This window comes from Triticum dicoccoides, chromosome 5A (genome assembly GCF_002162155.2).
Source record: "Triticum dicoccoides isolate Atlit2015 ecotype Zavitan chromosome 5A, WEW_v2.0, whole genome shotgun sequence".
NCBI lineage: Eukaryota > Viridiplantae > Streptophyta > Magnoliopsida > Poales > Poaceae > Triticum > Triticum dicoccoides.
The window spans coordinates 457,725,853-457,753,444 of NC_041388.1; the positions used below are offsets into that span (position 1 = coordinate 457,725,853).

The 27,592-nt window shown below is 44.7% G+C and overlaps 1 protein-coding gene across 1 annotated transcript; it reads left to right on the top strand.

The window, feature by feature from the left end:
• The first annotated feature begins 22,990 nt into the window (after positions 1-22,990).
• LOC119302289 (probable glucuronosyltransferase Os02g0520750) lies at positions 22,991-25,729 on the top strand. The gene is made up of 4 exons (XM_037579327.1): positions 22,991-23,321; positions 24,106-24,494; positions 24,659-24,900; positions 24,982-25,729. Exons 1-4 carry the CDS (start codon positions 23,171-23,173, stop codon positions 25,493-25,495), a joined length of 1,296 nt encoding a protein of 431 aa, XP_037435224.1. The 5' UTR covers positions 22,991-23,170; the 3' UTR covers positions 25,496-25,729.
• Positions 25,730-27,592: the final 1,863 nt, after the last annotated feature.

The window sequence follows — 27,592 nt, forward strand, 5'->3', positions numbered from 1 at the left end:
TCTGAGTCAACCTCTTCTTTTCTACGGGGATTAAGAACTAGGCCTTCTCATCTATCTATCAGGATGACGTGTTTCTAATCCATAGACTTATAGAATTGATAGTTTCAAGCCTCAGTTCCGTTCCTACTACTTCCGTATGTTGACAGTTGATCTCGTAACCTTGATATTGTGTTGTTGAGTGGTTATGCCACCATTTTGCAGGATGTCTCAAATCTTTTTGAGCATTTACAGCCGTTGTGCTGTCTGAGTCATCCCAGGTTTCTAAGTAGTCTGATGCATTTGCAAATCCCTTCATTCCATTCCCGATGTCCCTTTGGGCCAGTTCAACCACACTAATTGGTCTGTTGAGGTACTCCGTTGCCTTGACATGTATGTTGGAGTTAGTGTTATGACCCTAGGTGTCTTAGAGGACCACTTAGTAATCTAGCAATGCTTTGCATCCCTAGTGTGATGGTTCTGCCATTATTCTCAAAAGCATCCCGTGGTGCCATTTAGTAGTAGGTATTCTATTCATGGGTTCTTAAACCCGAGATTCACCCTACTTACCTCATGTTGATAGTGTTGCTAGTTCCTTTAGGATATTAGTAACCTTTGCGATAGTCCCCAAGGTTCGTGGTACATCCTTCTTCCAATTATCATGAACCATTCTTCGTAGGAGTTCTTTTAAACCAAAAGGTCATGACCAGAGTGCTCTTGATGAGTTCTCCATTCTATATTGTGAATCTGCCAGTTCTACCCCTTTCCGCATGGGTTATCTAGAAGAAGTGTTGAGCTTCGCTCGACATACTAATCTTTGCATCCACAACTCTGAAAAACATATGTTCCTTTGGGTTGTCCCTCTTTAGATATATCCTGATCCCCGTCTATCAATTTGTAGTCAGGAGTAGTCGTGCACTCGCGTTATCGATGCCTATTACTCTTGTGGTTCGTCAAGCCATTCTATTCCAGAATGACTAGGAGAAACAAACTCTAGTACCTCATCCACATCTAGAATTGGGTCAAAGCAGTTGTATTCCACAGATCAAATGCCAATCCAGCTTTTGCTCTATTCTACCTCGGAGTATTAACCCCTTTATGTCAGGATTGTCATGAGAATTGCACCATCTCTCATAAATTCTTGATGCAATGATACTTCTTGCCATCATTTTTCATTCCTCGGTTCCATGTTGTTACAACCGGAATACCGACAAGTGAATCGTGATGTGTGAAATCAATACTCCAAGCAACTCGTTGCTTTGTAGTAAATGGACGATATTCCCATTCTTAGAGTGTTGATTATTAAATCATCATCCTAAGATTGATCGTGCTACCTAGTCCTTACTTCTGGTGCACTCTTCGATCCATGAGTTGGGATTGTGTCAATCCCTCACTTTTTCGATCATATCGTCTTGCCCTAAAAAGCAAGATTATTCTCGAGCTTAGAGTCATATCGGTGGTTCATGATTTTCTGAATATCTTCTTAGAAGTATCACCAGGTCATCACCTGACCGCTATGTTGAGTTCGTGATCAAGTTGGTTTCTGATAAACCACCCCTTCTCCAAGAATCTGTGTTGGATACCCCTGAGCTAGATGGTTAAGCTAAACAACAACTTGGAGAGTTTGAAGATAAAAGGCTTTGCCGAATTTGGTTCTTTCTGAAGGGATATCTTTGTGTTTGTGTGTGTGTTGAAGAAAGATGATATCTTCACCAATTGGTCCTCGTGATCAATTGTTGGATCTATTGTCTTGTCAAAACTTTGACTTGAGTATGGGCTATCGTCAAGTCAAATCAGAACCAACGATGTTCGTAATGTTGTCTTACTCATGGTTGAACCCTCGTGAATACACCATTACATCTTTCACATGATGGTGGAAGTCCAGTGATATGGAAATTCCGATGAGTTGTTGTTGAGCCCATCAACAGCATTTTGTCTCCCCCATGATTCATGTTGAACATAAACCTAGTGTTGAACACTTGTAAGCAATGCCTTCGTGTCCCGTTCATGAAGCATATGTTGGATGAAAGAAGTGACTTTCTCCGGTTCACATGCATTTGGTGTAAGTTGCCGCCATGAATTTGGGAAAGGTTTGTTTTGCTTCCTCTGGAATCATCCCAAGTCAGTCATGCATGTGCGAAGTATTCTATGGTCTGATAGACTGATCATCTCCATTCCATATGTATCCCCTAGCACACCAAGCCACTGATTGATTGATTCAAGGAAGGGAAGTTCCTTCTTAAGAGCATGCCTTATGCAAGGACCTCAATATCCTCGATTATGGTTCCCCACCTGAACTTGGTAGTGTTTTATTATAAGACTGCCACGTGGTCACGCTTGTCTAGGACAGTGTGTTCACAGGTGTGTAGCAAAACCTGCTCATGTTTTGGAGCTTGCTATCGTAGTTCATCTCCCGAGAGTCTAGCAACGTTATCTCGTCGACTTGTGTTGAAACTCTTCTTTTCAGACATGTGAGTCTGAAGTATCCTGTTTCTAACCACATCTGAATCTCAGGTAGATATGATGGTTGGAACATTCCCGACATTTGCTTTTTGTTCCTAGCTTGCACTGCCTTCTGTCAATCTCCCATGGACTGCCCTTCTCAACAATTGTTGTTCAGGATCATCTTCAGAAGTGGTCCTACCATGGGTCCCATCCATTCTAGATGATAAGCAAAAATCATCCATTGTGTTGTCTTCAACAAGGTAGTCCACATCATCCATACTAGTCCGAGTATGTCATTATTTCGAACTCCTTCAAAAGATCGATTGTGATTGCCTTAGGCTGGTATAGAGAGTTTCAATGATCTATGGATCAAAAGTAATTCTTTTTGCCACTTAAGGGAATATTTCTGTGAGTCACCTTCCTTAAGGTGTCTCGTTGTGGTATATTGGCAACCTAACTCCTCGCTACATTGACACCATTCACCACCCTCTTAGGTGTGGAATTATTGTCTACCAATTTGAACCCTTGTCATCCGCTTCTTTCCATCACCCCTGAAGTGTGTTTTGTCTCTCAGCTCAAGAGAAGTTTCAACGTCTCACTCCATGAGTTGATCCTGAGTACTTGATCTTCGAGGAGATCGATTCCTGTAGAGTTTCTTTCTGCCATCATCGTGTTGGATGGAGATCTCGAAAGCAAAGACATCAAGATAAAATTCAAGCAATGAATCAACATCTTTGAGAACGACAGTTGGATCGTGAAGATCGTGTTAGCTTTGTGTCCCCTCTATCTTCTTAACTCGCGTCTTGAATCTCGGGACAAGATTCTTGTCTAGTGGGGGTGAGTTGTCACAACCCTAGAATATTACCTGTAAATAGTTGCATCTTAATTCAGGCATCATATTTAAATTTCTGAAACTTGAATTGAGGATTGTTGAAGCCTCAAAACTTTAGTTAAAAGAAGGGCAAGAACCCTTTAAATTGTATTCAGTGAATCCAAAATTCCCTAAAAATAGTTTTGAGAATTTTGGCAAGGGTTATATACCAAACCAAAATTTTGGAACATTTTTAAGAAATTATTTGGTCTCTGAATTTCAAACAATATTCTATTTGAATTTGAAAACATATTCAAATATATATATGGATATGTGTTTAAATGCTCTGTGATAATTTATGTGCATTTGGAAATGTCCAATGAGCGACATAAATTATACTTGGAGGATATTTGGCACTGTTTTGAATGTTCTAAATTGTAAAGAGTGGCAAGTTTAAATAAATAAAAGAAAACAGAACAAAAATTAAAACAGAGCAGAAAAACTCACCTGGGCTTCTTACCTGTAGCAGCAGCCCACCAGAGAGGCCAGCCCACCTGTGCGGCCTGCTGTTGAAGCCGGCCCAGCCCAGCCACCCCCCTGCCAGTTGTCTTCCTCCTCTCGCCCGAAGGCAGAGGAGAAGCTAGCCACGGCGCCGCGGCGTGCCACGTCGGCAGCTGCCTGCCTGGTTGTCCCCTATTCACCCTAGACGTCTTCCATGATGGCACGCAACCCCCCCGACCCCTCTCACTCTCCCTGTGCTCCTCTCCCATCCTCTGTTTCTCTCTCCCGAGTACACCGAGCGTAGCCGTCGCCGTCGTTCACTGCCACCGCGGCCACCGCCTCCCCCTCGCCTCTTCGACATGCCCAGGAGCTCCGCCACCATCTCCGACGTCTCTCTGTCGACTCACGCGACGCCAAACGCCCCGAAGCGCCGGCCCTGACCTCTTCTTCCTCCTCGGGTCGCCGGGATCGCCACCGTCGCCCTGCTCGCCCTGAACCTCCCCCGCTCCCACTGACCTTCCCATTGTGCTCGTGGTGAGCTTCTCTTCCTCCTCCTCTGAACCTCGTTGCTCGCCGCTTCCTCTAGGCCGTAGTTGTGCGGACGCCGAAGCTCACCGGTGTCGTGCCTCATTGCCGCCGCGGCCACAACTGCTGCCACCCACATCCTAGCTTTCCTCCGTGCTCAGCACTCTCCCAGGAGCCGGGCACGCCCACCCATTTGACCTGCTGTGCCCCCTAGCGCCAAACCGAACCTGTCCGAACTCCGGTCGCCGCCGATTTGGTCGCCGCCGTCGATCCTGACCACCGCAAGTCCTACCACCACCACCACCAATGGATGCACTTCACTCCTAGGAACCCGTAGGTGCAACCCGCGCATCGAATGGTGCCTTGTAGAGCTTTTCCGAGCCACCCCGCTGTCTCTGTCGTCGCTGGCGGCTAAACGCCGGCGACCGCTGACCGTTGACCGACGTGGGTTGACCCCACTGCCCGGTTTGACCTCCCCCTCTCTCTCACTGACTTACGGGCCCCGCCCGACTAATTACTGTAGTTAGAACTAATTAACTAGTTAGGTTAGTTACTACAGTCGCTGACCAGTGGGTCCAGGCTAGTTATTTAGGGCTAACTAACTTAGTTAGTTGACTGGGTCACTGACCAGTGGGTCCCACTAGTCAGGTTTGACCTGGTCAACGCCTTTGACCTGCTGACATCACCCTAACATCATGCTGACGTAGTAATTACTTTCTGGAATTTTGAAATAAATCAGAAATGATTTATTATTTTCAGAAAATATCCAAAACTTCTAAAAATCATAGAAAATTAACCGTAACTCCAAATGAAACAAATTATATATGAAAAATGATCAAAAAAATCCAAAGAATCTGTTTATGACATTTTGATGCATGTTAGAGCAACTTATATCCTCTGTTTAGGACAATTCAATTAAATGGCATTTAAGAAAGCACATATGGTGTTTGAATTGAACCTAGGGTTCGAACCAACTTCATTTAATATGGTTGCTAGTTTCATTAGTTCAATTACAGCATATTGCCATGTCATGAGCATGCATCATATTGTTGCATTGCATTGATTGTGTTTCCATCTTTATTGTTGGAAGTTGTCCCCTCTCGATAGACGTGGTCTCAACGATGAGTTCGATGACACCGATGAAGAGCTATACTATCTTCAGAAGTGCCAGGCAAGCAAAACCCCCTTGTTCATTCCGATACAATCCCACTCTCTCGCTCCTGCTCTCTTTTACTGCATTAGGACAACAACGATTCAACTGTTACTTGCTGCGGTAGTTGAACCCCTTATCCTCTGCATGACCTGTCATTGCCATAGTAAATAGATGAAACCCACTAGCATGAGTAGGAGTTGTTTGAGCCCTGATGTGCCTACTCATTCATGCTTGTTTGTCATGCCTGCTACTGCCTAGAGTTGAGTCAGGTCTGATTCATCGGGGATGAATTGGAACATTGATGAACATGTCCTACTGTGTGTGAGCTAAGTGTGTGAACATGATTTGGTAAAGGTAGCGGTGAGAGGCCATGTAGGAGTACATGGTGGGTTGTCTCATTGAAGCCGTCCTTAGGAACTGAGTTCTGTGTTTGTGATCCATGAAACAGTTACTACCACGCATTGGGCCCGAAACCAATGGACCCTCTTGACTTATTAACTGCCCTTGCCCTCTGTCCAGGAGTTGCAACTAGTTTCTGGTGTTTGTAGGATATGTGTTGGCGGCCGTGCATAGCGCTGACCCTAGGGGTGGGTTATGATGCGGTAGATACACCATGGCACGGTGTACCGGGCGCCCGTTTGGTGTCTCGGGAACCCTGCACACATCGTTTGGGGCCGTGAGCGAAAATCCGGTCGGATCTCCTCGCGGGTGGAACCCGAATAGGCGATAAACCTGGACTAGGGACTTGTGTGGTTAGTCAGGTCGTGGCCGACTCCCTCGCCAGGCTTCCGCTTGAAGGTTGCCGAGATACACGACGTGTACATGGTGGTAAGTGGCGAGAGCGTGTGTGAAGAAGTACACCCCTGCAGGGTTAACATCATCTATTAGAATAGCCGTCTCCGCTGTAAAGGACTTCTAGGTTGCCAATAACAGTTCATAGACAAGTGAAAGTGGATACTCTAAAACTCGCAAGATAAGTGTGAGTGCTATGGATGGCCTTCTCGTAGGGAGACGGGAGACGATCCATAGTGGTGTGTTGAATGGTGAATATGTGGACTCGTGTGCGCCACCTCAAAAGAGTTGCTTGCAGTCGTAGTTCTGGTTAGCCACTGAGTCAAAGCTGGCTTGCTGCAGTTAAACTCCACTACCCTTTGTTGATACCGATGCATATGTAGTTAGTTCTGATGTAAGTCTTGGTGAGTACTTTTGTACTCACGTTTTCTTAATTTATGTTCTGCAGAGAGACTTCAGTCTCGCTAGTAGTTTCGTGTGGACTTCGACATTTATCTTGATACCTCAGCTATGATTAAAATGCTTGGTATGTGTGGGATCCGACAATCTAGTTGTTTATCCTGGGAGCCTCGCTTATGGGGAAATGTAGTCTAGTGCTTCCATGAGCCATAGTAGTCCGTTACAGCCCGTTTCACCGGAGTCCTGTTAGCCCAGCACTACTGCTTGGGACACTTGACTGGCCGGCATGTGTTTCACTTCGTTCCTGTGTCTGTCCCTTCGGGGAAATGTCACGCGGTGACATCCGGAGTCCTTCCTAGCCTGCTACAGCCCGGGTTCCCGGAGTCCTGTTAGCCCAGTGCTACAGCTCGGATTCACAAGCTGCTGACCGACATGCTCGATGTGATTCATTTATGCTTGTCCCCATAGGTTAGTGCCGCTTTGGGTTCAGGAATAGCCATGTCAGTCCAGGTTCTCTGTCATATGGATGCTAGCGACACTATCATATACGTGAGCCAAAAGACGCAAACGGTCCCGGGCCATGGTAAGGCGACACCCGTGGGAATACCGTGCGTGAGGCCGTAAAGTGATATGAGGTATTACCGGCTAGATCGATGTGACTTGGAATCGGGGTCATGACAGCTTTGGTATCAGTGTCTAACTGCCTGTAGGATTACCAAGCCAAACTGGTCGAAGTTGTGTCTAGAAATGCTTTAGTTTTGTAGGGGAATTGATTGTGGAAGGGAACGTAAGGCTCTTTTTACTCCTTTACCCTATGCCCTTCTGATCTGAGTCAACCTCTTCTTTTCTACGGGGATTAAGAACTAGGCCTTCTCATCTATCTATCAGGATGACGTGTTTCTAATCCATAGACTTATAGAATTGATAGTTTCAAGCCTCAGTTCCATTCCTACTACTTCTGTATGTTGACAGTTGATCTCGTAACCTTGATATTGTGTTGTTGAGTGGTCATGCCACCATTTTGCAGGATGTCTCAAATCTTTTTGAGCATTTACAGCCGTTATGCTGTCCGAGTCATCCCAGGTTTCTAAGTAGTCTGATGCATTTGCAAATCCCTTCCTTCCGTTCCCGATGTCCCTTTGGGCCAGTTCAACCACACTAATCGGTCTGTTGAGGTACTCTATTGCCTTGACATGTATGTTGGAGTTAGTGTTATGACCCTAGGTGGCTTAGAGGACCACTTAGTAATCTAGCAATGCTTTGCATCCCCAGTGTGATGGTTGTGGCCATTATTCTCAAAAGCATCCCGTGGTGCCATTTAGTAGTAGGTATTCTACTCATGGGTTCTTGAACCCGAGATTCACCCTACTTACCTCATGTTGATAGTGTTGCTAGTTCCTTTAGGATATTAGTAACCTTTGCGATAGTCCCCGAGGTTCGTGGTACATCCTTCTTCCAATTATCATGAACCATTCTTGGCAGGAGTTCTTTTGAACCAAAAGGTCACGACCAGAGTGCTCTTGATGAGTTCTCCATTCTATATTGTGAATCTGCCAGTTCTACCCCTTTTCTGCATGGGTTATCTGGAAGAAATGTTGAGCTTCGATCGACATATACGTGAGCCAAAAGACGTAAACGGTCCCGGGCCATGGTAAGGCGACACCCGTGGGAATACCATGCGTGAGGCCGCAAAGTGATATGAGGTGTTACCGGCTAGATCGATGTGACTTGGAATCGGGGTCCTGACATATTCCATGTGTCGTCACACTATGTTTTTCCAGTCAGATGTTGTTCTTTCATAATAGGTGTCCAAAAGGAAGAGGGTGAGTGCAGGTCGTCAAGGAGTACAAACTAGGTATTTGGAAAAGGTAGTGATACCTGTTAAATCAGATAGATCAGCAGCCACAGAAAACACAGGCCCAACTGTACCACACTTTACCCCTACTCCAGTGGCCAAACCCCTATTAGAACTGCTAGGAGCCTAGCGCCAGGTATTGTCTATGATATCAATTCAAAATTTGAACTCCTAAATTTCTGCTTGTGCCTTACCTTCTCTCTTGTATGAAAACTAATTTCAGATGAACCTCCTTGCTCAAAGGATCATACGATCTCAAAACAATAATGGGCCCTGCATTGCTCTTGTCAGTACCTCTCTCCCTTTTGCCTTGTGACGCTGTACTTAATTAATTGCTATTTGATTATGTATCATCAGTCTGCACCAGAGCTTCATTATCCTCTGTTTCTTCCAATATTATTTGATCTATATTTACTCTTTGCAAAATGTAGAATAATGACAACGCTTATACAGAACTTTCTTTGGGGAATTTATTGAATTATCCTTCCATCAACATGGAGAAGGGCTTTGTCCAGCCCGTGTTAACATGTAATGTATGTTCATCCTTCTCAAGCCTTCAAACTTTGTTCTAGTATAGATTAGGACATGCATCATTTCCTCCCCTGCTGTTTGCTTTGCTGTTTACATCTGATTGGATGTTTGCAACAAATACTAGTTTCAAATTGTAGTTGTAAAAACATGTTCCTTATGCAGAACAGATCCATTTATTTGCTTATATAATTGTGAAACCTGTTACGTGTGTCCTTGTTTCTCTTTCAGACTCGTATCTCTTACGCCAGGCAGAACTTTAGGGAAGATAGTAAGCCAAACCATTTTGAGGATAGCGAGATGACCCCAAGGTCCTGTCTTGATGAAGACAGTGTGTTGAAGATACTCACCAGCAGGTGTGAGACAACCTCTGTGCAGTCGCTGCCTCAATCAGTTCGACTTCTTCAGTCTAAACTTAAAGCGGAAAGGCTTGCTTCAGCTCAGCTCTGACTTGAAGTCAAAGATGCAATGAAGATGTCAGAGGACTGCCGTGCGCACCATCATGCCTTAAATCTAGTGTTGATGCATCTATCATTGACACAACTGAGGTCTACTCAGCTTCTTCAGCTGTTTGGGGGCCCCGACCTGGCCAGGCCTAGTGCCTTCTGAAGTGCTCTCGGTTTTGTATATTCTTTTGTCGGCGCGTTTATTTGCACTTGTGGTGAACTTTGATGCCCAGTGAATGTAATATGTGTGATAGCCGTGATAGCCTAGTGTAAGTTGCTTGCTTATTTATTTCCTTGTTGTCTTGTTTATTTGTTTGCTTCTAGTCATTGCAGTTCTTTTTCCGCGGTTTGCTAGTGGCTGCATTAACCTATTTTTTAAAACTAGGCCACAATAACCACGGGCTAATATTTACTGTAGTGACACTGGGCCTCCTACGTGCCGTAGAAATAGTGGGCCTTCTACGGGCCGTAGAAACAATGGGCCTTCTACGGGCCGTAGAAACAATGGGCCTTCTACGGGTCGTATCATCAATGTGCCTTATACGGGCAGTATGATCGATGGCCAAACATGGGCCAATAACAGGCAGCATTATGGTCGTAAACGGGCTAGAGTTGGAATCGTCCGTTCGTGGGCCGACCATAACGGGCCATCGTTAATAGGCCGTATTTGATGATGCTATGAAAATGGCCCAACGTATTAACGGACCACAAACGGGCCGACTGTAACCACGGGCTGAATTTGGCCCACAAGCAGAAAATGACAGTAACGGGCCGTAAGTAAACGAATGCTGGAAATGAGCCCAAGAATAAATGGGCTCTGAGAAGGCCGAAAGATAACATGGGGTGGAAACGGCCCAACGGAATAACGGGCCATTAATGGGTATAAAGTGATACGCTTTTCATCACGGGCCAGTTTCACCACAGGTCGTTAATGGGTGTAAAGTGATACATTGTTCATTACGGGCCAGTTTCACCACGGGTTGTTAGTAGGCCAAGTGTTACACAGGGCCTCATATGGGCCGAAAGACGTCATGGGCCATACATGGGCCAGAAGTGAAAATGGGCTAGAAACATATTGGATGGCCCAGATGACGCTACTAGGCCTAATTCAGATAGGGCGTAACGAGCCTTGGGTTAGCAGGCTCTAAATGGGCTATATTCGAACAGGCCGTTAACAGGCTTTCCATGGGCCAGCCCGCCAGCTTTTGACCAAGTCAAACGGACCAGCCTTTACACAGGAATGGGCCTCTGTTGGGCCGTGCCACGTGTCGACGTATCATAGGCGCCTATCTGACCCACTGACGAGCTGACACGTGTTTCGTTCGGCCAATAAGAATTTTACACGTGGAAATTTCCCATTGGTCGGGGCTGTTAATGGGTTATCAGATCCAAAACCCGACCCGATAGCTTAACGGCGTTCCGTTACGGTGGATGCCACGTGTCGGTCACCCTTGACGAAAGCACTTCTATGACGCGCGATTTATCGTCATGGAAGTGGACACTTCCGTGATGATAATTTTGGTAATGTCATGGAACACTTCTACGACAGCACAGGTATGACTATCTTGATTCTGTCATAAATTTGTCATGGATGTACATGCATGACAAAAAAGTGACCTACTGTGACAGACACGTGTCATCACGGAAGTCTATTTTTTTTGTAGTGGCAAGACCAAGCACACCACTGACAACGCTCCACCGACGAAAAAGAGAAAGACAAAGAAGAAAGATCGGGCTGCTCCCATAGAACCCCTTGTTGTCGAGCCGATCTCAGTGGCTCGTCCTGCGTCTGAACATAGTGAGCGCCAGTTGATAGTTCATGAGCCTACTTCCACAGAGGCTCCTGAAGCTGAAGACATTCCAGCTGTTGACCCCACAGCAGCTGAAGACATTGGTCATCAAGACAATGTTGAAGATGATGAAGTCCTTCCTCAGATCGAACACAATGTGGTATCATCGCCTGTTCTCACGAACAGGAACTAATCAACATTGGTCGTCCATTGACGCCAATTGCTCAGGATGACTCATGGGCTGATCACCCACAAGACTCCCCCCGTAAAGAAGAATCACCAAGTACTCCCCCACCTCAAGTCACCACTCGGTTGCTTGAAGACAATGACTTTGTGGCCCAACCAACTCCATCTTCACAAGCGTCGCCGGTGTTCTGCAGGTTTCACAAAGGACCAAGGCCACAGGTCACTCTGTCAAGTGTTCTGCAGGATATACGCATCCACCGAACTAAGTGCGGTAAATTCCTGCTCGGAGAAGGCTAGAGCGGACATGGCCTCTTTCAGTCGATGGTGATTCATTACGCTCTCCACCTCGGAATTCATGACAGATACGTCATTTGAATCCTCATGAGGGGGCAGAACTGGCATTGCATCAGCCCTCATCCAAGTTGACGAGTCCAACACCGGATTGGCTGACATTCGGCTAGCAGGGAGTTTTCCCATAGTCTAACGTGTGCTCCTCCTAAATCAAGGATAGAAGGGGACTTTAACAATCTGAACTCGAGCCCAGGCATGCATTAAGCGGACATACCTCTTTGACTGTGAGGTTTCTGTAGCGCTCCTGGTCTCCTTTCATTTTGAACGATTACCCTGCGCAGGTGTTGCTTGGCCTGCCGAGCGCTGATCCTATAAAGTATGGTTTAGTATAATGGATAAGGGTGCAAGTAGGAATTTCTTTTTGAGAAAGCCCTTTTAATACTAACGATGGAGAAGGAATACAGGCAGTGGCAGACGGTTGTAATAGCCACTTCTGAGCCATCAAGGCTCGCCTGATAAAATACCCCATCATCGAACTCTATGTATATCTTTGGATACTCGCAGAAGCCAGGATCTTCATCGCGGTTGTGATCCTCTGGCTATGGGGCAGGACAATGAACACCCTCGATCATTTTCCTCCATGACTGTTTTATAACAACAAAAAATAACTTGATTAGCATGTTGTGATAGCAATAAACCAACACGGGTAATCAAAATCTTACCCATTCAATGGGGTTGTACATGGAGTAACCTTCCTAGTAGTTTAAGCGGAGGAAGTCTTCCTTTTTGCCCTTGTACAGATCGTCCAAGATCACGGCCAATTCGCCTGGGGTGTCCGGACCCTTGCGTTTGTAATGGGACGTGTTGTCTTCTCCGTTGTATCACCATAACGGAGTTACTCTGGACTGGAGAGGCTGGACACATCTTTTTATTGCAATGGCCATAACTTTGATTATTGAAAGCCCGGTATGGGCTAATAATCTGACCTTGCTGACCAACCTTTTTATTTCTACACAATCTTCCTCCTTGGGACTTCGGGGACGCCAGTTGAGGTGTTTCCTTAGAGGAGCGTTGGAAAATTCAGGGAGGCCGTGCCGAACTGGATACTGGCAGTGGGACATCATCTATATAAAACCACTCTGAATACCACTATGGATATATCTCTTTGGGAGTTCTGACGGGGTATCTGGATCCGGCTATACGCCATACTTTGGCACCGCCCACTTCAAATATAGAATGTCCTTGATGGCGGGGGGATGAGGCAAAAGAACTTTCTCCATAGTTCGAAATGGGCCTCGCAGCCCAAGAATAGTTCGTAGAGGGCAACGAAACCTGAGATGTGCAGAATCGAACCTGGGGTAAGATTGTGTAGCTGGATGACGTAAAATTCTGATAGACCCCTGAGAAAGGGATGGATCGGAAATCCTAAGCCCCGCAAAAGGAATGGTATGAAGCACACCATCTCCTCCTTATTGGAGTTGGGGAAATTTTCAGCCAGCACGTCGTTGCCAATCGAGGCCAATCCCGCTCGAACAGCGACTAGATCTGCGAGGGGAAGATATCCCTACGTCTGGAGTCAGTCAACTGTAGATGGGGCACTAAGCAGCTCTACCAATCACCCTCTTGAGGGTTGTGGGGCGGGAAGAGGAGCCTGGGGCACTGGCCATGTTTGGAAGCTTTTTTCGTGGCCAATCTTGGCGTTTTTCTACACGATGTGGATGGCACTTGGAGGATTTGACCTCTTTATATAGGCGTTTTCCGTGTGAGGCCGGGTGTTTTCTTTTTAATGAAAAATTGTGGACCGCTTGCATTCTCCCAACGCGGGGAAATCGAGGCGACAGGGAAGGAGTCATAAAGGCGAAACGAAGATGCCAGGGCCGAACTATTATCCGCCCAGTATACTGTAAAGAACCAACGTTGCGAAAGTCGAAGACATAAGCTGGATACTGCATCGTCGTTTTGAAGGTCAGCTCGGGGGCTACTGAGGAAGTCCTGGATTAGGGGGTCCTCGGGTGTCCGGGCTATTTGGCATGGGCCGGACTGATGGGCCGTAAAAGATACAAAGTAGAAGGCTTTCCCCCATGTCCGGGTAGGACTCTCCTGTGCGTGGATGGCAAGATTGGTGTCCGGATATGTAATTTCCTTCCTCCACAAATCGAATCTGTACAACCATAGGCCCCTCCAGTGTGTACCGGAGAGTTTAGCCCATAGAGGCTATCATAATTCATACAAGTTAGACATCCAGGGTTTAGCCGTTACGATCTCGAGGTAGATCAACTCTGGTAACCCCTATACTCATCAAATACAATCAAGCAGGACGTAGGGTTTTACCTCCATTAAGAGGGTGCAAACCTGGGTAAAACGTCGTGTTCCCTATGCCCCTTGTTACCTTCGATCCTCAGACGCACAGTTCGGGACCCCCCTGCCCGAGATCGGCCGGTTTGACCCCGACAGTTGCCAATCTAACTTTCTCAGGCGATGATGGAAAAACCAAGAGCACTAGTGGAATGGGATTGAACTCGAATGAGGCACTTTCCCAACGCGATAAATGCATGGTAAGAAACCTTGTGCTTAATAGATGCATTAAATTTTTAAATGCAATCTGTATCTTTGACACTTGTTAATGCAGGAGCTTGATGAGGTCTGCTGCGATTGTGATTGGATGGCCCCTAGATACATAGTAGTACCTTCACTAGCAGATGGTATGTGTAAAAACATTTATTCTTATCTCTTTAATTTTCCAAATGGACAAGCATTGGGTTCATGGAACATATATGCACAATAATAAAGAATTCCATACAAATGGGTCTTATGCCACGTATTCCAGATTAGCATTTGTTGAATCCAGTCCCTACAGTGTCCCCTTAGTATCATGAATTGAACTGTTAGCATACATGGTGTACTATGCTTAGAATGCTTGGGCAAAAGAATTTTCAAGTGGTCAGATCTACAAACCACTTGTATATGCACTGTTCTGGTGTTAGGTTTATTCAACGTCACGGTTCGATCCATGGTTACCAAAGACATGTGTCGCGCCATTGTACGTTCTATAAGAGATCACCTCTACTCACTTCATTACATTCCACTTGTCAAGAACTGAATAGGTCTCCACCTAGCAATAACCAGGAACTATTGTTTGATTTAGTGCAATCTTCTCATTCATAGTCATAGATTATTATTCGAGCACTTATTCGCTAGTCAATCTCCTATCTTTTCAGGAATGCACGTCAGTGAAGTACGTTTGAAATTCCCTGATTTTGAGATGAGCATCACTAGCGATCCTTGTACGACCCCACATGATGCGAGGTGCTCTGCCGCTGCCAATATGAAACTGGAGCTTGGCAAGAAGGTGGAGGAAAAAGGACAAAATGATAACTCATGCAAAGTTGCTAGCTGGGAACTAGTAGGCGCTGGGGCCAATATTTGTTAAGAGTGAAATAAAGCCACTTAGCTATTTGCTGTTCTGATGTATGAATGTTATAATGATTTGTGTTGAATGAGTTTGTACTATACTGCATTGTGCACGTGCGTGCTAACCATGTGCTCAAAAAATTTGTTTTTACCATTATTTTATTCAGTTTTCCTTTTTTGGGGGGAACTTCTTCAAACTTGCTTCTGGGTGGAATTTCACTTATGTGCATATGAGTGGGTTACATTTTCCCAAAATTGTAGCACTTTTTGGAAGGTTGCTTATTATTGCTAATTTAGCAATTGCATTCCTGTTTATCTTGATATGTTTTGCGAGTGAGGCATTTTGGAGCTTGAATTTTAAAAATATCAAAAACCATCATTCAAAGTTTGAAAATACATAGGTTTTTATACACATGTTCATACGGATGCATTCCACAAGTGTATAATGTTTCACGATGAAATATGTTAACATGTGAGCTAGAAAAAATGAATTTTTTGTGAATTTTTAATAATGAACAATGCATGTACTGTTCACCATTATCAAAGTTATGAATTTGTTTTTTTTTTGTAATTCACTAGAAGTGTGGCAAATTTTGGCAAGTTATTTCTATATGAGTTCGACATTTCCATTACTCATGATGTTTAAACCTTATGCAGAAGAGAAGATGACAACAGAAGTGTTGTCAATAATGGAGAAATATAAGGAACCTAGCTCAAATATAATGAAAGTTGCCTATCTAACTTTCTCATGCGATGATGGCAAAACCAAGAGCATTAACCGGAAGGGATTGAACTTGAAGGAGGAACTTGCCCAAAACGATAAATGCATGGTAAGAAACCTTGTGCTAAATGCATGCATTAAATTTTTAAATGCAATCTGTATCTTTGACACTACTTCTCAATGGAGGAGCCAGATGAGATCTGCTATGATTGTGATTGGATGGCCCCTAGATACAAAGTAGTACCTTCACTAGCATATGGTATGTGTAAATACATTTACTCTTATCTCTTTCATTTTCCAAATCGACAAGAATTGGGGTCATGGACCATATAGGCACAATAATAAAGATTCCATACAAATGGGTCTCGTGCCACGTACTTCCTGATTAGCGTGTATTGAATCCAATCCTGATAGTGTGCCCTTAGTATCATGCATGGAACTGTTAGCATACATGGTGTACTATGCTTAGCATGCTTGGGCAAAAGAATTTTTAAGTGGTCAGATCTATAAACCACTTGTTTATGCCTTGTTCATGTGTTAGGTTTATTCAACGTCACGGTTCGGTCAATGGTTACCAATGACATGTGTCGCGCGATTGTACGATTTATAGGAGATCACCTCTACTCACTTCATTGGATTCCACTTGTCAAGAACTGAATAGATATCCACCTAGCAATAACCAGGAACTGTTGTTTGATTTAGTGCAATCTTCTCTCATTCATAGTCACAGATTGTTTTTCAAGCACTTATTCACCAGTCAATCTCCTATCTTTTCAGGAATGCATGTCAGCGAAGTATGTTTGAAATTCCCTGATTTTGAGATGAGCATCACTAGCGATCCTCGTTTGACCCCACATGATGCGAGGTGCTCTGCCGCTGCCAATATGATACCGGAGCTTGGCAAGAAGGCGGAGGAAAAATGACAAAATGATAACTGATGCAAAGTTGCTAGCTAGGAACTAGTAGGCGCTGGGGCCAATATTTGTGAAGAGTGAAATAAAGCCACTTAGCTATTTGTTGCTCTGATGTATGAATGTTATAATGATTTGTGTTGAATGATTTTGTACTATATTGCATTGTTCACGTGCGTGCTGACCATGTGCTCAAACAAATTGTTTTTACCATTATTTTATTGAGTTTTCCTTTTTGGGAGGGAACTTGTTCAAACTTGCTTTTGGGTGGAATTTCACTTATGTGCATATAGAGTGGGTTAAATTTTCCCAAAATCGTAGAACTTTTTGGAAGGTTGCTTATTATTGCTAATTTAGTGATTCCATTCCTGTTTATCTTGATAGGTTTTGCGAGTGAGGCATTTTGCAGCTTGAATTTTAAAAATATCAAAAACCATGGTTGGAAGTTTGAAAAAATCATAGGTTTTTATACATATGTTCATATGGATGCATTCCACAAGTGTATAATGTTTCACGATGAAATATGTTAACATGTAAGCTACACAAAAATGAAAATTTTGTGAATGTTTAATAATGAGCAATGCATGTACTGTTCACCATTATCAAAGTTATGAATTTTTTTTGTAATTCACTAGAAGTGTGGCAAATTTTGGCAAGTTATTTCTATATGAGTTCGACATTTCCATTACTCATCATGTTTAAACTTTATGCAGAAGAGAAGATGACAACAAAAGTGTTGTCAATAATGGAGAAATATAAGGAACCTAGCTCAAATATAATGAAAGTTGCCTATCTAACTTTCTCAGGCGATGATGGCAAAACCGAGAGCACTAACCGGATGGGATTGAACTTGAAGGAGGCACTTGCCCAAGGCGATAAATGCATGGTAAGAAACCTTGTGATGAACGGATGCATTAAATTTTTTAATTCAATATGTATCTTTGACACTACTTGTCAATGGAGGAGCCAGATGAGATCTGCTGTGATTGTGATTGGATGGCCCCTAGATACACAGTAGTACCTTCACTAGCAGATGGTATGTGTAAATACATTTACTCTTATCCCTTTCATTTTCCAAATGGACAAGAATTGGGTTCATGGACCATATAGGCACGATAATAAAGAATTCCATACAAATGGGTCTCATGCCACGTACTTCCTGATTAGCATTTATTGGATCCAATCCCTATAGTGTCCCCTTAGTATCATGCATGGAACTGTTAGCATACATGGTGTACTATGCTTAGCATGCTTGGGCAAAAGAATTTTTAAGTGGTCAGATCTATAAACCACTTGTCTATGCCTTGTTCATGTGTTAGGTTTGTTCAACGTCATGGTTCGGTCCATGGTTACCAAAGACATGTGTCACGCCATTGTACGATCTATAAGAGATCACCTCTGCTCACTTCATTGCATTCCACTTGTCAAGAACTAAATAGATCTCCACCTAGTAATAACCCGGAACTATTGTTTGATTTAGTTCCATCTTCTCTCATTCATAATCACAAATTGTTTTTTCGAGCACTGATTCACCAGTCAATCTCCTATCTTTTTAGGAATGCACGTCGGCGAAGTACGTTTGAAATGCCCTGATTTTGAGATTAGAATCAATGGCAACCCTCATCCGACCCCAGATGATGCGAGGTGCTCTCCCAATATGATACTGGAGCTTGGTAAGAAGGCGGAGGAAAAAGGACAAAATGATAACTGATGTGTAGTTGCTAGCTGGGAACTAGTAGGCGCTGGGGCAAATATTCGTAAAGAGTGAAATAAAGCCACTTACCTATTTGTTGTTCTGATGTAGGAATGTTATAATGATTTGTGTTGTAAGAGTTTTTACTGTATTGCATTGTGCATGTGCATGCTAACCATGTGCTGAAATGAATTATTGTTACCATTATTTTATTGATTTTTCCGTTTTGGGGGGAACTTGTTCAAACTTTCTTTTGGTGGAATTTCACTTATGTGCATATGAGTGGGTTACATTTTCCCAAAATTGTAGCACTTTTTGGAAGGTTGCTTATTATTGCTAATTTAGCAATTTCATTCCTGTTTATCTTGATAGGTTTTGCAAGTGAGGCATTTGGGAGCTTGCATTTTAAAAATATCAAAAACCATAGTTCGAAGTTTGAAAAAAATCATAGGTTTTTCTACATATGTTCATATGGATGCATTCCACAAGTGTATAATGTTTGACGATGAAATACGTTAACATGTGAGCTACACAAAAATGAAAATTTTGTGAATTTTTAATAATGAACAATGCATGTACTGTTCACCATTATCAAAGTTATGAATTTTTTGTTGTAGTTCACATGTTAACATATATCAAAATTAAACTTTAAATACATGTAGTATATATCCACATAAACATGTGGATTTTTTCAACAAAAAAATGAAAGTTTGTGACTTTCAAATTTTTCAAAACAAAAACATGCTCAATACACCAACATTTATTATATGTGTCCAAATATGTTATTCCCGTCACCTGTGGGAGCTCTCTAAAAGTTGGGCTAGAGAATTTCCTATTGTTTCTTTAATAAAGTTTGACCATATTACTATATTGGTGGTGCGATGACGGGGTTGGGAGCATTGTAGACAAACCACCTTAATGATGATAACCATATAAGTATGTGAACTATTCTAAAACAATATGTGAATAATTAATTGTGATGCATTACACAAGTTATATGTTCAACAATCAAAGTAAAACATGACACAACAATTCAACACAAGCCGAAATAAAATTCAACAATTCATACATAGGTGATACATAAATGAATCAGTCGACTCTCTTGTTGCGTTTGTTGATTTCCTTCTTGTTGTCAAATCACTTCTTGATTTCTCATCCAAGAGGCTAGTGTCATGCAATATGATCCCCGACTCCTCCGAGTCCCTTGCGAGCCTCAACTTCTCTTGATCTCATTTGGTTCCAATGCCTTGGCCTTTTCAATCTCCCATTTTGCCCATTTCTCTTTCTTCTCCATGTCTATCATCTCCCTCTCAATGTTCAACCTCTCGCGCACCCTCTCTCGGTCAAACAACATCCTATGCGTTTGCACATCCAAGAAGAGCTTGTACCTCTCCTCCTTCTTCTTCCCTTGGTGGAAAAAATGTGTGTCCATGTGGCAGACAGTTTGCTTATCCCGTTGCCATGCGCGGCCCTCTCCTTCTCCTACTTCTTTCCCATCACCCCACATTCCCTCTTTGTCACAGTCCCATCTCCGGTCGCCCCTCCACTTGGCACATCATTGTCATCCAATCCAATAGATTGATGAGAGTTTGAGTCATCGTTTTTCTTCATCTTATTGGCGGAGTTCTTGAGCTCATTACAGAGAGTTTGCCACTTAGGTTTCCATTCAATTTCAACCAACAAGACACATAGTGAATGTTTTTTCCTCAATGTGTTGGTAAAAGGGGCGGCCAACCCCATTTGACAAACAAGAATCACTTAAGATAATGCAAGAAATGAAGAAAGCAATACAAATTATGACAATCTGAAGAAAGTCAAACTTACGTGACTTTCAATTCCTACGCTACTTTGGTTCTAGCCAACCGCTTGTGCATAGAAATCACAAAACTTGTTCATTGACTATTGGGTGGTGGGCCATCTATGTTGGAGAGAGCCCTCATTGCGAGTGGAATGGATAGCAATTGGCTCTGCATAATGTTTTGTGATCATGGTCATGTTTGTGATTTTTTTCGCGAATGCTTTGTGCCCTTTTGCTTAGTTCCACAAATAGGATCCATGCTTGTGGCCAACCAAGCTTGACACAACAACACATCTTCATGGGTTCTGAATGTTAGTCATCTTGCCTTCGTTGTCTTCTTCTTTTCAGTGCCCGATTTTACCCAACATGAAACGAAGGGGAGTTGGTATCACCCAAGTCATAATGTGAAGCTTATTAACCATCATATATCAAGTTCACCATGAATGTGTCCTAAAAGATGCATCTCAATGAGGCAATCATCCCAACATTTGATCCGAAAATGCATATGAGGCAAGAAAATACCTCTGTATCTAGGTCCAGAATTTAATCGAATGGGACGTGGGCATGCCCAGCGCCGGTGACTCACGACGTTGTCCGCAATAGTTGGAGTTGTGGCGACTTGTACATCTTGTCCTCCGTGCCATCCTCTTCCATATGCGTCAAGCCATCCGACGTGCACAACCATTGCGAGACCGAAACAGAGTCGGCTGAGGTTGTGGCTGAGGGCGGGTCTCACGGGCAGGGTGCATGATGGGGACAGGCGGGTCCCATGGGAAGGGTGCATGGTGCAGACCCGAGGAAGTCCATGTCGACGGCCTCCTTCAACGCAACATCCTTCTCTGCTACTTCGCAGGCATGCCCCTCCCTTCGGGCTACGGTCTAAGCCTTGCACAGTAGGCACCTCAATGGACTCTGCTGGGCCATCATCCATGGTGGTGGGGGCGACGTATTGTGCGTCGACAGTTAGGACGACAGGGCAGAAGTGGGGCAAGGGTGGTAAAAGGCGACGACACAGATGCGGGAAAGGGGGGGACAGAGGCGGGAGGAAGGGAGGGTGGCCGATTTAGTGGACTTGGTCAATTTGTAGGGGTTTAGAGCATGTCTGAGGGTGACTGTCACGTCCGGGTGGACCGCCCATATATATATGTGGTGTCAAACAACCCATGTGTATGGATTGGCTTTGGAGGTCCAGCTGGGTGCCATTTTTCGGTTTGAGCGGTTGGGGGAAGTGAAGGGTCTGATTGTAGATGCTCTCATGCCCGTTCCATTTGTGTCACATGATGAGTGGAACAAAAGTGGAAACATGAGTCAAGAAGAGAAAAAGGTAGAGCTATAATATTTTAGGCCTCCTTTGATTTGGAGGAATTCTATAGGATAGAATTCCTATACGAAAAATTCCTAGAGTTATTTGGTTTGTACGAATATAATTTTAGTCCTACTTAGGAACTATTCATATCGTCCATATTTTAGAGGAAAATAAACATCAATCTAGACTCAATGAAAAAATCATATACTTCTTTTCTATTTTTATTCACAGAATGTAAATTAGATATACATGACATCTTATTTTCTACGAGCTTCCTATTCCAATGATACTTCCTGTCCACTACACTGAAAGTACCCTTATACAGTACAAAAAATGTTCGTGCACATCAAATGTAAGGCCAACTCCAGTGCACGACTCCAAACGGACGTCTGTTTTATCCGTTTGGGTCGGGCAAAGTGGCGGTATTCGGCCTTTTCTACGTTTACGTTGGCCGTGCGCCCAACGGTCGGATGCATTTTGTCCGGCCACCTGGAATTTCTTGCGAAGGGATACATGAAATTTTGGCATCACGACCGTAGTTCATGCCAGTGGCCACAATTCATGTCGGCCAGAGCACTAGTGACCGGCACACATGCCAACCTTTAAAAGGAACTACCCCTAAGTTTTTTCGCCGGTAATAAAGCCAGCGGTCGGCATCCTTGCCAGCCTGAAAAAGAACCACCCTAAACATGCAATTCCGGGTTGTTCCTTTTGAAGGAGCCCGACGATTGGTACTGCGGAGGGTGAACGACCGACGAGCCTTTGCTCGCTGCGGCCATGGCTGCGGCGGAGAAAATGGTTGGTGCGGGTCAGCACAACCCTAGCATGAGGAGGTCGTGCGTCGTCGCCGCCTGCATGACCTTGGCGACAATGGCCTCGTTGTTCTCGACGGCGCCCTGTGCTACGCGGCCGCGACCTCCAGGGCAAGGTCGATAGCGGCTATCTTCTTCGCCTGAATGGTCCATCGGGCCCTCCTCTTGGCCGATTCTATGTCGAGTCGTGCGATCTCCGCCGGCGTGAGCTCCGACCGCGGTTTCTTCTTCTTCGCCGTGGGGCGGGTGGTGGTGGCTGTTGGGTCGGCAGATTTCTTCGGGGCTCCGGCCACGGAGGGAGGGGAGGGGGAGCGCGGGAGGGTTTTGGGGAATGAGAGAGAAAATGGGAGCATTGTGTCCCCGACAGAAGAAGCAGTGGAGAACAAGGACGTGTGTCCAGCCCATACAGGCGCTGTCCATCTCGACGCAAATGCGGCTCAAATTTGAGTTGGAAATGCGTTGACGACGGATAAAAACGGGTGTTTGGCTGTTTGCGCGCGTTTAGTCTCAAGCGACCATTTGGCACAACTCGTATTTCTCAAAAAAAAAAAAAACGGCCTAACCCGTAGTTGCGGTTGTTGTGGTCAAACGTGTTCCTTGACCCAGTCCATTCCCCCCGCTACAGAATTCTGTCATCGCAAGCAACAAAACAAACCCCTGGTTTCGCTCTCTTCTTCCTCTTCCCTCTCATTCCTACTCCAGCAATCTTCTCCATCCCCCTCCCCTCCCCCCTGATTAAAGGGCCGCTCCCGCATCTTCTTCCCTGTCCCGCCTCTCGGGGAAGCCTCTGCTTTCTACCTAGCCGAGCAAGTTGGCGCCCATGGTGGGCGCGAGGCATGGGCGGCTTCTTCCTGTGGCGGCACTCCTTGTGGCCACCTGCTTCTCCCCTCTCTTGCTACCGCCGGCGGCCGCCGTCAACGAGCTGGATGGGAGTGGGAGGGAGGCTCAGCGGAACACCGAGCGCATCTCAGGTGACCTCCCCTTGCTCTGCCTTGCCCTGGTGATGAGTTCTGATTGTTAGGTCGTGAATCGCGAGCGTGCAAATAATTTGTTAAATTGTGGAGTCATTCAGTTCCCCAGTTGGGATTTTTCCCTTGTCGCGTTTCAACTTTCAATCGTGTAATATACTAATAGGGGATTGCTAGTACTGTATTTGATAGTGTAATTAGTTTGGGACTCTGAATTTCCTTCTTGTCAAGTGGCATGCGTGTCTGCCTGCACGACCTGCAAACGGAAATTCTTGAGTAATGCCACTGACAGCGTCCCGCTCAGCTACCATGAGTGGTGGCATCGTGGTATGATTATATAAAAATTATGCTTGATGCATATGTCCCATGTATGCGTCCAAGGTCCAATTAATGGAGCAGTTATAGGATAGGTAGTTGGCCAATAATACCCGATGATGATATGATATACTTTTCTGAGCGATGCATCATGTCTAAATGCTTTATTGAAAATGGACTTCCCTCATGTACTCGCATTTCGTCGGTACACCATTAGTTGTCGTATGTACACATGATTTTTCCCACATCATTAGTTACTTATTAGCCTGTTCGGTTCATTATAGTTACTCCCTCCGTTCCAAATTACTCGTCGCAGAAATGGATGTATCTAGAACTAAAATACATCTAGATACATCCATACCTGCGACAAGTAATTCGGAACAGAGGGAGTACATGATTGGTCTCCTCTGTTTGTCCGTTTCATGTGGAGATTGTTGTGTTCTTCTACTCAACCAACATCATTGACCTGCAGGAAGTGCTGGTGATGTTCTAGAAGACAATCCTGTTGGCAAGTTGAAGGTTTTCGTCTACGACTTGCCAAGCAAGTACAACAAGAGGCTTGTCACCAAGGATCCCCGATGCCTCAACCACATGTTTGCCGCTGAGATATTCATGCACCGTTTCTTGCTCTCTAGTGCAGTGAGGACGGTTAACCCTGAAGAGGCCGATTGGTTCTATGCTCCTGTTTACACTACTTGTGATCTAACTCGTGCTGGACTTCCGTTACCGTTCAAGTCTCCAAGGATGATGAGAAGCGCGATCCAGTTCATTTCAAAGAGGTGGCCTTTCTGGAATAGAACTGATGGAGGAGATCATTTCTTTGTCGCTCCACATGATTTTGCGGCATGCTTTCACTATCAGGTAAGGGTATATCGCCTTACCTGCTTCGTACCTTCCTTTTTCTTGGTACTACTACAGCTGGTCACGATTTAGTTTCACTAACAGTAAAACTTTGAGCCGGTATACCAGGCTTCAGCAGCCATTTGTTCTGAACTTATATGTGTAGTGGCCATTTGTCTTTGTAGGAAGAGAATGCTATTGCGCGTGGAATTCTTCCGTTGCTACACCGTGCTACATTGGTTCAAACATTTGGACAGAAGAATCATGTTTGCTTGAAAGAGGGATCTATTACTATACCACCATTTGCGCCACCACAGAAAATGCAGGCTCACTTAATTCCTCCTGATACACCCCGTTCAATCTTCATTTACTTCAGAGGTTTGTTCTATGACAATGGGAACGACCCTGAGGGTGGGTATTACGCAAGGTAAGAATACTCCCAGAGACGATACATATCTTGCTACTGATATTTGATTCTATCACTAACTTTATCGAGTCTGTTATGCAGAGGTGCTCGAGCTTCATTGTGGGAGAACTTCAAGAATAATCCTCTGTTTGATATCTCCACCGAACACCCTGCCACCTACTATGAAGATATGCAGCGCTCCGTCTTCTGCTTATGCCCGTTGGGGTGGGCGCCATGGAGTCCTAGGTTGGTGGAGGCTGTGGTTTTTGGCTGCATTCCAGTCATCATAGCTGACGACATCGTGCTGCCTTTCGCCGATGCAATCCCTTGGGACGAAATTGGTGTTTTTGTTGATGAGGAGGATGTGCCAAAGCTTGATTCAATTCTCACGTCGATTCCGATTGATGATATCCTAAGGAAGCAAAGATTGCTCGCCAACCCATCAATGAAGAAGGCCATGCTGTTCCCGCAGCCAGCGCAACCTAGAGATGCATTCCATCAGATTCTAAATGGCCTTGCTCGCAAACTCCCGCACCCAGAGACCATATACTTACAGCCAGGTGAGAAGCATCTCAACTGGACAGCTGGGCCTGTTGGAGACTTGAAGCCTTGGTAACATAAAAGCTTCCTTGTAAGACCTGGCTTTCTTGATCTTGTGAAAAGTTCTGTTTCTTTTATTACCTTTCTCTAAGAAGTCCGAAGATCCATAGAATTATACGATATTGAAGTGTGTTATATCCTCTGATGTCACTCAACTAAAAATAGAGGATCTTACGTAACCGGTTGTAACGTTGTAATTGTATTAATTGTATAAAGAAGTAAAGAAATGAAATGAGTGTTCTTGTCATCTTGTGAACCTAAGAATCAAATTCAATTTTCGCTAGTCAGGAGGCTGTGAACCGGTAATGAAGCTACACTATCATATATATTTTTCACCTACTCCAGAAGTTGCATTTCAGCCGCTCCATCTCCTTAAGCTCATAGTTCATACATATTTCCACATTGAAGAGATACGATTTACAAATTTCTGAAGGTTCACATACGTGTTGCACTCAAGATGTTTTACTAGATTATGATGACGCATTGCTGTATAGTAAATTGTATAATCATATAATCTATCATTATATCATTAACTTGTATGGTTCGCATTCCTATCTATTTTTACAATATAATGGTGGGAATTCTGTAAAAATGTGTTGACACAAAATATACAAAGTTAATAAGTTCAAATTGAATTGTAAAAACATCTTACATTAAATTAAAGAGGTTATATTTATTTTGAGGTCATACAATGAAGCTATGGGAGAGAGTTATTGAGCACCGCTTAAGAAGTATGGCAAGCATGACCAAAAGTCAGTTTGGTTTCATGCCTGGGAGGTCGACCGTGCAAGTCATTTTCTTGGTACGACAACTTTGTGGAGAGATACATGGAGAAAGGGCCCTGCATATGGTGTTCATTGACTTGGAGAAGGACTACGATAAGATACCGCGGAATGTCATGTGGTTGGCCTGGGAGAAACACAAAGTCCCAGCAAAGCACATTACCCTCATTAAGAACATGTGCGATAATGTTGTGACAAGTGTTTGAACAAGTGATGACGACACTGATGACTTCCCGATCAAAATAGGACTGCACCAAGGGTCAGCTTTGAGCCCTTATCTTTTCGCCTTCGTGATGGATGAGGTCACAATGGATATACAGAGAGATATCCCATGGTGTATGTTGTTTGCGGATGATGTGGTGCTAGTGGATGATAGTTGGACAGGGGGCTTTGCCCTGCCGACCTGAGTTCGACCCCTCTTCGGGGTCCCCGCAGAAATGATCGCCTCCATTGTACGCATCTGCAAAAGTTTTTTCTGGGTTGCTAAAGACCGTACCGTGCGAGCGGAGGCAGTTGTGTTGTGGCCTGGGAAACTGTGTGCACTCCTAACTGGACTGGGGGGCCTTGGACTGCCAAACCTCAAGTGGATGAATGTCGCCTTGAGGGCGAGATGGATTTGGTTGAGGAGAGTAGACGGGGATCGGCCCTGGACAGAGTTTCTGTTAGCTGTACCACCGGAGTCCTTGGCCATATACAGAGCAGTGGTGTTCGTGGATATTGGAAGTGGCACTAACGCCTATTTCTGGGAGGATAGATGGCTCGAGGGTGTTAGAAGGGATAGAGGGATTGGTGGAGTAGTTATTTATTGCTTGAGCATCGTGGGCATATATATAGAAGTACATGCTCAACTTGAAGTACAAGACAAGCCAGAACACAACGGCAGCGACGCAGATGGTGAAACTGGAGAAGAATCCGAAGGCAAGCCGACGGACCCCCCCTCCACAGTCGTAACGGAAGATGCATCTGCCGTTAGTCGCTGTGGAGCCGCGGGCACAAGGAGGCACCGTGTTAGTCATAGGCGCAATGGTGTCGAGGTAGTGGTGCGCCGGAAGGAGGATGGTGTTGACGAGGCGTCGCACCGGGTTTGCCAAAGACGGGAACACGTCGTAGACGAAGGCAAGCGTCGATGTTGTCTGGATCGGGCATGTGACAAAGCACCGCACCAGGCTTCCCAGGCCCGAGGACATGTCGTGGACGTAGGCACGCATCGCTGTTGCCAGCACCGGGCATGTGTAGGCGAGGGACATGCACAAGCTGTACGCCATGTCAAGGAGTTGGAGGGGCCAGCAGAGAAAGAGACTCGATGACGGTTGCGGTGCCAATCGACGGGG

Coding starts and splice junctions, on each gene's coding strand:
- LOC119302289 (XM_037579327.1), top strand. CDS start 23,171: ATGGTGGGCGCGAGGCATGGGCGGCTTCTTCCTGTGGCGGCACTCCTT. Junction 23,322..24,105: donor GAACACCGAGCGCATCTCAG/GTGACCTCCCCT, acceptor ATTGACCTGCAG/GAAGTGCTGGTGATGTTCTA. Junction 24,495..24,658: donor CGGCATGCTTTCACTATCAG/GTAAGGGTATAT, acceptor TTGTCTTTGTAG/GAAGAGAATGCTATTGCGCG.